The sequence below is a fragment of the Prunus avium genome, chromosome 4 (assembly GCF_965620075.1).
Source record: "Prunus avium chromosome 4, drPruAviu1.hap1.1, whole genome shotgun sequence".
NCBI lineage: Eukaryota > Viridiplantae > Streptophyta > Magnoliopsida > Rosales > Rosaceae > Prunus > Prunus avium.
In genome coordinates this window covers 17,633,344-17,643,333 of record NC_142287.1, presented here as the reverse complement: position 1 = coordinate 17,643,333, position 9,990 = coordinate 17,633,344, and the positions used below count along the sequence as shown (strand labels likewise).

Below are 9,990 nucleotides of genomic sequence, written 5' to 3'. Positions count from 1 at the left end.
TTACCTTAGTAAAAATAGCCCATTACCTTAGATAGCCCACAAAGCCCAATTGTTTGGTGAACTTAGCCCACTTATTGGATAACTTGACTTTCCATATTAAAAAGCCCATACAATTTGAATAAAGGGGATCCAAGGCCCTCAACACTTGGCTGAAGAGGAGAGCGATGAAGAAGCCAAGGGATCCACACGTGAAGGGCTGCTAGGAGGGAAGGAACAAGTTTTCAAGCAAAGCATCAAAGGGACCAAAAGATATTGGCGCGCAAGGAGTTACCCTTTGAACCAGCATGTATGCCCATTTCTTTCCCTCTTCAGATCTGACCATGAAAGAGGGAGGGGAAGAGAGGAAGAGGGATATCTGAAAATAGGAATTCTTCACAGAGGCAGTTGCGGGAAAGGGACCTTGAGCTCCCAAAATCCCTGATTTTGTGCAAAGGAGCAGAGTAGATTTCACCAAAATATGATGATTGAAAGGATGAGGAGAGAAAGGAAGGGAAAGACTTGGCAAAATGGGATGGAAGCCATTAGGGTTTCTTGGAAAAAGATAGCTTCTAGCGGCTATAAATAGGGCCTCTTCTACCCAACAAAAATCGTCCACAACCAGAGAGCAAGCTTCCTCTCTTACTTTCAAAACCAACAATTTTCATTCTTAGTTCTTCTCCTTCCTCAGTTTCCTTTCTTGCCATGCTGTTCTAACACTTGACAGAACAACTATCAAGCTGCTGGAAAAGGCACTCAAGCTACCCTTTTCTTCCTTTCCTTCATTCACAACCAAACCTCTCCTACTTTCAAAATCATTTCTCTCCTATCTTAATACCCATATTTCCCCAAAAACACTTAATTTTCTCTTTGGTGCTAAGCTCATGGCACCTTTACTCCCATGCCACAAGCCTCTCATGCCAAACTAAGATTCTACCTGTAAGCACTAAGAAATTATCTGTAAGCAGCCATTATTTTTGTTGGTGAAGGTAACCAAAGTGTTTCCTAAGGCTTTACTATCCTTTCAAAACATTTTGAGGTCTGATCTTTGAACTCAGATACAGGGGATATTTTCTTCAGTTTGCTCCTTACGGCAGCCCAGCCCACTTGGTAGCTGCCAGAAGAAAAAGGTCCCTACAAATGGCATATGTTGTAATTTTAAGGTTCTTTAATTATATTATGGTAAAAGTAGGTACTATATTTTGGATTTTGGCTTTATCCTAATTAGCTGAAATTGAAGGGAAATAGCTTAAAATGCCACCCATTTCATAATTTTAACTAAAAATACCACCCCTTCCCAATTTTTTTACAACTATCACCTATAAATATAAAATTATTGTCCACTTATTGCTGATTTTTCACAAGTTCAGAAATTTTGTTCTCTCTTAGCTCACTCAGCTCTCTCTCTCTCTCTCTCTCTCTCTCTCTCTCTCTCACAGCTCTCTTTCTCTTTGGTATCTGTCTATCGTAGCTCTTTGTGTCTCTCTTGGCTCTCTCTCTCTCTAGCGCAACTCTCTGTCTCTCTCTTTGCTCTCTTTCTCATAGCGCAGCTCTTTCTCTCTCTAGCTTCGTTATGTCTCTTTCTCCCCCTATTCGGTCTCTTGCTCTCTGTTAGGAATCGCGAACCCCTCCCTTTAGGTATGTCTTTTGAATAGCTGCTTGCAACCTTGAAGCTCTAGTGGATTGCCGACCTCGAAAAGGTAGTGTTGATGGTTATTTTCTTAATATAAGTGGGATTATGTGAAATGGGTTATATTTTGATTGTTTGGGTTTGTGTTAAATTCGTTTTGGCTTTCATTGTTTTGGGTTAGGTTTTGTTGAATATTCAAGCTCATTCATCTGGGTTTGTACCAATTGCACCTAGATTGGTCTGGATATGTGAATCTTGAAACTTGGGATTTTCCATTTGATGTAGTAGATCTGTATAGTGTGATTCTAATGTGTTACTGGTGTACTGTTGTTGTGTTCCTCTTATTTTACTGTTGTATTGCTGTTATGTTGCTGTTATATTGCCATTATATTGCTGTTATATTGCTGTTATATTGTAATTGTATTGTATAGTTGTTGTGGTTATATTGTGTTAAGTAGCAAATATTAAGGATTTAACTATCAAGATTCCAGTTGCTGAAATAATAGTATCTGAAACCCCTAAATTAAAAAACACATATTGCAAATGAGATAGCTCCGAATGGAATTACACCCTGAGAGAAATCATTATTAAAGACAGACAAACCTTAATATTTGCTACTTAATTGCAAACGTGGGTTAGGGTAGTTGGCCAGGGCAGGGAGCCCATCCCCTTGCACCCAAGTTTGACTACCCCTCCCCATAGATTAGATTAGTTTAGAGTAGTTTAGAATCTCGTTTGTATCCCACCCCTTGCACCCAAGTTTGAGTCCCCCTCCCCGTAGATTGGATAAATTTAGAGTAGTTTAGACTCTCGCGTGTATCCAAAAAATAAATTTAAGTCATGCCAGTTTCTTGCAGGGTCTAAAAGAAATTGCGGAGTCTTTGTCTGGAACTTTGACGAAGTGAACTGATGCTATTGTGCAAGATGATATTGAAGGTCCAGGAATGAAACCGAGAAACCTGCTGAGGTTTGAATAAGAACTCTTTTATCTAGTATTTACATCATTCTTGAACATTGTAATGGAGCCAATCTGCTTGTATGCATATCTGATGCTTTCTGCTGAGGTTCCCATTTATGTCATGCCTCTTTTTTCTTTTTTACTTTGCTTTTTTTCTTTTGGCTTGTCATATCTGTGTGCCAGATAGCTGCATTTGGCACTATGAACTGACTCGGTGGCAGTTACAAATTAACATAAGTCTTAATTCTGGAACTGCCATTCATAAACTCTATCTCTGTACTTAACCCAGTTGTTTTTGCAGGTCGGTCTCAACCAAGTGTTGATTGCAATATTCTAAAGAAGATGACCATACACTGTTATTTTATGTAGGCATACGTATGAGATGGCTTAGCTTTAATTGGTTTGGTTGTTCCAAGTTTTATGTACACAATCTCACAATCACTGCCGAGTTGTTTTTCATTTCATGTATTTCTACGTGGTTTTTTTTCCCCCAATATTCTGATTATGGAGATGAAGTAAATATTATTGTGGAGCTTATAGAATGTTTAGTTTATTTTGTGGGCTTAATTGTGTGAGAGATGCCCTTATAATGTCAAACAAACAGTATTGACATCAATCTTTTGAAATAATTGAAATCACACCGTTTATTATTATTATTATTTTTGTTCCTTCCTCCGAGAACAAGCAAAGTGGTTACAAATATGAAAGATTCCGAATTAAGTTTTCTTCTTTCAAATTCCGCATGGAGCTAGAGTTCTACGGTACCATCTGATGATACTTCACAAAAAATACGACTTTTAATCTTTGTTCAAAAGATCAGTTTTTAAGTTTCTGTTTGAATAAAAATCTATTATTTACTTTCTTTTCCTTCAAAGAATTAGGACATGACTTATATTCTTGGTAACCCTTTTTCTTCAAAATCTCTAGTTTCTGTCATCTGAAGTCTTTCCAGTCATTCAACTCAAAAAATCTCCAACCCACTTTGTTATGGCAGAACAAGTGTTAGAAGGCCATAAATAGCCACAAGTTCTCATACATGTATATAAAACGTGTGAAGTTGAAACCTACAGACGACAAGGGAAGAAGGAAGCTCTGTCCCATAGAGGTGATCCGTGGAGTAAACTAGAACCTGTAGAATCAAATATCTCTCTTTATGAGAGGGTATGCGATTATATTTGTTTTCTAGGGCACAAGCTCTTTTGCCATTCTCACCAGGAAAAAGGAAAATGAAAAAGAGATTTGAAGTCGTATATTTACCCCAACCCAACTGGCTGGTCTTACATTTGTCATACATAAGATTAAATGTAACCACTAATGAACTGATCCCTTTATTTTTTATTTTTTATTTATTCCAATTGCCTGTGCATCACATGGAAATCTTAGGATTTATTTACATCAAACTACCTCTTAAGAGTCATGAGAAGAAGAAGAAGAAGTGAAAACAGAAGGACCTAGCTGGAGCTTACAAGTAATTAAACTAAAGTTAATTTAGTTAAAGTGAGGGGAAGAAAACATGTTTATGGCACCATTCCAAATTGACTGCCCCCTCGAATTGCACAATGGCAATATGGTCTCCTCCTGCGACTCTAAAGCAGGCAAAACACTAGTGTTGGAAGGACATATAAAAGGGTTATTGTGCGTTCCATTGTACAAGCTTGAATGGATTTTCTTTTCTGTTGTATTTGGCCCTTCTATTTTCAAGCATGCCAAAAATCATCCTGGTTTTGTAATATGTGGTTTGTGCCCAATTAATTTACTGTGGATAGTGCATTTTTGTACCCAATATTTGATAGCTGCCTTCTTTTGAACGACAATTCATTGAGGGAGAGAATTACTTTCCTTTTGAATATGAATCGATATGCAACTCCAACTATCATTTGAAAGGTCAACATCAATTCATGGTAATATAAGGATGGATAACAATTGTCGTGTCCGTGATATTTGAATTTAGGATTACTTTGAACGAAGTGGAGACTGTTATTAGACCAAATGCCATTGACATACGATATAATAGCAATATTAGGCCAACATACTTGCACTATAGAGGCAATATTTGAGCAATTTAAGGATAATACGATAGCAATAGTACTACAATATACATCCAATAGGGTGGCAATATGCATACACTATCTATGCAATACAAAGGCAATATTAAGCAATATACATACAATATAACAGCAATATTAAGTAAATCTACATACAATACACACACATCCATTACAGACTACATTTTACACATGCAAAACAAATCGCCACCGAACCTTAACAATACTATCCCGTGAAGGGAAAACGAAGGCAACAAAAGATCCATGTACTCGGGTGAGATGAACTGAAGATCCCTAGAAAAAATCATTTATTATTCCAAAAAACCATAAAACAAAATAATAATCAACATTCTTATAAAATTTCAAACATAATACCTCTTTTCCGAAACCGCCCATTCCAAAATGCTTGTGACTCCGTAGCCATAAGTAACAGTATACTTGTATGAACGGAAGTTGGAGATTCTTGGTTGCAAACATAAGAGCAAATCCCTTATAAATAATTAACATAATCACTCCTCCAAATATGATGATTCTCTCTCGAATCTCTTCTAACTCACTGAAATTGATACCCAGGAAACAAATGTGATATCAATTCTTTTCTCTTCTTTCTGGTAATAAATGTTGCGATTAAAGTATGTAAAAATTAAAGAAAAACGCATGCATTGCAATATTTAACTTGAATGAATTTGTTACCTGATTTTTGGGTTTTGTTTGGAGTTTAGCCGCTTGAGGTGCGATTTTTTTTCTAGTTTTATGGCCAAAAAATCACCAAAGAGTTAGAGAGTTCTAAGTTGATGATGAAAACTGATCGATGTTGTGAACTTGTGAATATGGCTTTCTGTTTTATAGAGAGAGGGTGTGACTTTATTTTATTTTATTACTTTTTTCCTCATTTAATTCTTCAGCTACCCTACAAACTCAATACTGATTAGGGAATCACATGCTGCACCTGCATCTCTGCAAACTACCATAAGGGAGACAAGACTATTTTCACTTTTTTATTTTTTTCTCAAACTACAAAACTCAAATAGTGATTAGGGAATCACATGGCATCTCTGCATCTCTACACACCTAGTTTCCTAGCGGCAGCTGCATGACATCTCTTCTTTTCAGCTTTTGCCTGACAACTCAATATCTCTTAGAGATTCAGATTCTTTGCTTTATTTTTCTTTGTTTGAATGTGCTTGACGAGGTTTATGCAACAAGCGTTGGTACATCATTAAGTGAAGTGGTTAATCTTCATCAAATGGGTTTTCTTTTCTCATTTGAGAGTAAACCTTGGATTTTTTGTGGGTTTCAACTTTTATATGGTTTTCTCATCCAGCCTACCCATGCTTGGATAATTCTGTATATGTGGGAGTTCGAGGAAAAAAAATGCCGAATGAAGAACATAGATTTAGTTTGTTTCTATGATTCTGAAAAGAGAAAAAGAATAAACAACGCTGAGCTCCAAGTCACATCAACAATTTAAAAGGATAAAAAAAACTAATTGCATGATATATTTAATCACAAAAAGCCTACATCAATAGGCTTCCATAAATTTTCATATAATAAAAGAGCAACCAATTAAAGGCCTCATTATAAAAGAAAATCCAACTGCCATAGTGAGTATATGGCACATAATTATAATTCTCAAATAATATAACTTTGTTTAGATAGTTGAGAAAACTACTAAGAAAAAGATTAGAAAGATTTACTACCTAGTTAAATCCTAAACCCTAGCATCAACGAAAGTTAGTCAATGCCATCGATCAACCACGGAAGCTACTCCAAATAGGGATAAAAATTCTCTACAGGTGGGAATTGCCTTTGGTAAGTATCGTAGAGACTTCTTTCAAATGCCTTCAAGTTGTACAAGTCGTCTGGATGGATAGTTGATTCATCAATGTATCTAGACTCGAGCAGACTGTCAGGCAACAATGGCATGGATGAAGCTCTAGCACCAATTGCTTGTGGGTGCCCAATATTTGGATAACTGGGAACTTCATTCATGGGGACTGCTTGCAGTTGGCTATGAACCATGCCATTATGTGATACACCATAAACATTTTGCATGATTGAGTATTTGTTGTCATACTCCACCATAGGATCAAAAAGGGTTCTCATCTCCATCTCCATCTCCATGCCTTCCCCATTTATAATCTGGGGCTGCGGGGATAGAGAATCCTCGACATGATTTCGAGTTTCACATCTTTTGCTGTTCTTATCAACTTTCTTATAAATTCTACAGAGTACCCAATTATCCAACTGCAAACAACAAAACTTATTTTCGTAAGCATCACAAATTTCAACTCTGGGATATATAGTTAGATTTTCATTCTCAATTATATAGAAGGAGAATATGCATACCCTCATGTCATTCTCTCCCCGTTTTCTTCGAACGGGAGAATCCTTGACTCGAAACTCATGCATGATCCAGTTGGTCTTGTCACCCTTTGGAGGTTTCCCTCTGTAAAACACAAGAGCCTTTCTGAATCCAACAAGAGCACCATTAGACCTAACTGCTTTGTCAGCTCCAGTGGCCTTCCAGTATCCATCACCAGCTGCTCTCTTTGGCCGACTACCATTTTTATACTTCCGGTCCCTCGGAGTGAAAAAGTACCATTCAGCTTCTCCATATTTCCTATATTTATCTGTTAATTAACATAAAAAAGAGAGAGCGTTACAATATTATAGGTACTTCTCATCATCTAAATTAAGTAAAAGAAACGAGAGTGTATTAAGAGATTTTAGGTAACACGGCTATCAGTGCACCCAGTTGATCTCAGAACCACACATGCATCCTGTGAAAAATTATCTAAACACATAGCAAAAGAACATGTTAAAACGCAGCTTTAATCTTAGTGATGATAATGCATACATTTTACAAATGTATTCTGCTGCATGGCACTATTTCACTATATATATAAATTTCTGTGAGATGCACTTATGAAACTCAGTTAATAACAAAAATATACTAAACCCTAAACACAACAATCCTACATGAGAAAAACATCCACACAACGTTAGATCATTATGAAAATCTAATGAAGAATCAGTACATAACCCTAGGGATATTGATACAAAAATTAGTAATGCACAATTTTCCTTTATTGACATGTACCAGCAAGAAATTCCGGATTGTGGCGGTATAGGTTAACTTCAATGATCCGGTTGGGAGGCAAGGGCAGATCCAAGACCTTCTTCTTCAGATAATGCACAACAAGTTCCTCATCGAGAGGGTTGAAACGATAACCGGGCGGGAACGAATCGAAAAACTCATCTTCCTCATTTTTCAGATTGTTATTGAAACTGTTTGACTCATCATCCGAAAGCTCTGTGCCCGCAGACACATTGGTTATGAAAGAATTTCCAGGCTCGTTTGGTTGAGTGAGTTCATGAGTGAGATGAGCTTGAGCATGAGATTGCTTGTTGATGAGTCTATAAGAAGCCACTTGGGAAGTAACAGAAGCCTTGTGATGCGGATGACTTTGTTCAACAGGCTCCATTGTTGGACTCTCTGAGGGAGAAGACACTGGCAGAGACGCAAGCTTTAGTCTTCCTCTTTTCTATGTTGTTGAAAAAATGCGTGGAAGAGTTGTAGTTGAAAACAAATTTAAAAAAACAGACTCCGAAAGTATTTGAGATAAATCGGGGTTTCGGGTGGGATTGGCCGCTGGAATATGCTTCCGAAATTGAATTTATGATATTCAAAATTAATGATAATTATCAGTTGTTTTAATTGCTGTTTATCTTATTATTTGAAACCATGTATTTTAATTGGTCGACCTAGCTGCATGATAGGCCATTAATAATTAATTAAATTATCTTTGTTTCATGAAGATAACTTACCGAACCCAGTGGTTATCTTAGCACATGAAACCTTAATATAATAATCTATAATATAAATGTTAAAAGAAAAGTGGGAGTAAAATGAATTTTTAAATTAATACATAAAAAGTTGTTAGATTAACATGGAAGATGATATTGTGTTATGAATTAAAAAGTATTAATTAATTAATACCGGATGAGACTTCAAACTAACCTTGGTCACAGAATTGAAAACATGCATGCTGATTATGAGAATTTCTAGATAACACAAAAATTGAACATTTATTTGGAAGTAAAATTAAGTCTTTAAACGAAACACAAAAAGAAAAACTAAACAGGATATGAACTATTAAGGATGTGCGTCACCACCGCCTAAATTAAATTTTTGACAATTTACCACCGAGAGTCCTCTTTTAGTGAATGTGCCGCTCATGTCTACAAATATTATACCTAAAATATTGTACAATATTATAGGTAGTACATGGTACACAAATATTGTACTTCACTACCTACAATATTGCGTTACACAAGTACTTCTCATCATCTTAATATTTAGTGCAAATATTATGTGCCACCTAGACTCCTCTCTAAGGTAGTACATAATATTGTCTACCTTAGAGCTTTTTTGCTCTTTTGAGTATTGTATGGGAGAGCTTCCTTTGTTGATACAATGTGACATTTTGTATGCTTTGGGAGATGGAATAAAACTTGTGCAAAACTCTCATCGTGATAACATGACAGTCTACCAAGTCAAAATAAAATCATCTCATGACATGATAGTCTAACCATTCAAAATAAAATCATTTGTTCGTATTAATAACTTTAAAAAATTAGATTAAAGTTCGGTTTTTTAATTACTATATGCCAAAATTGTGAAATTTTCTTATAGTTTTAATGGGTTCAAGTTGGATTAGAAATTTTAGTGCCGATTGATTCTGAAATGCAAAAATTCCTTTAAAAAATTGAATCAGAATTGGACCATATCTTAAAATTCTAAAAATTCAGAATATTGAAGAACATTAGATTAAGTTTGAACTACCTACAATGTTTGGCATTATGTTGAAATAAAAATAGGATTCAATCACCAAGTAGACAAAGATGGAGTTCTCCTGTGGAGTATAACAACATTTCATTGCATGTGAGCACTAGTCCCATATCACTCGAAAGGTGAACTCCATCAAATCCTTGTATTATAAAGTTCTTCCATGACCTGTTGGCTTTATATAAGCATTCTCAAATCCAAGGATTGTTATATCTAATACCTAATTTTTCTTAATTAGAATTCGATGAGTCCGAAAATCAAGCCCAGTTTTAACACAATACATGGCTATTCTTTTTTTTCTTTTTTTTTTTGTTCGAAACACATGGCTATTCTATGACCCCGTTCTGCAAGGAAAATTTGTTCTCATGAAAGTTCTTGTGGCAAGGAAAATAGCTCAATTGTTTTTTTATGCTTAAAGGGTCAATTTCGAGCTCAAAATTTAAAAGAATAATGCGCAAAAATCAAAAATTATGTATTTAAAAAATGCCAGAAAATAAAGAACACATCGAAACTTACAGTACAAGAAATA

General features: G+C 35.7%; 1 protein-coding gene and 1 long non-coding RNA gene across 3 annotated transcripts; both read right to left on the bottom strand.

Moving 5' to 3' along the window:
- Positions 1 to 4,616: 4,616 nt before the first annotated feature.
- LOC110753941 (uncharacterized) lies at positions 4,617 to 5,408 on the bottom strand. 2 transcript variants are annotated; one of them, XR_002526219.2, is made up of 3 exons: positions 5,303 to 5,408; positions 4,985 to 5,165; positions 4,617 to 4,903 (listed from the first exon to the last, which is right to left on the bottom strand). It is a non-coding gene; the product is annotated as an uncharacterized LOC110753941 (long non-coding RNA). The 2 variants fall into 2 exon arrangements; XR_015835515.1 differs by having other exon boundaries at positions 4,617 to 5,165.
- A 965-nt stretch (positions 5,409 to 6,373) lies between these two features.
- Positions 6,374 to 8,115, bottom strand: LOC110753964 (NAC domain-containing protein JA2-like). Its single transcript, XM_088252312.1, has 3 exons — positions 7,713 to 8,115; positions 6,959 to 7,242; positions 6,374 to 6,856 (listed from the first exon to the last, which is right to left on the bottom strand). The coding sequence occupies exons 1-3, from the start codon at positions 8,095 to 8,097 to the stop codon at positions 6,374 to 6,376; spliced, it is 1,152 nt and encodes a 383-aa protein (XP_088108438.1). The 5' UTR covers positions 8,098 to 8,115.
- Between the last annotated feature and the right edge of the window lie 1,875 nt (positions 8,116 to 9,990).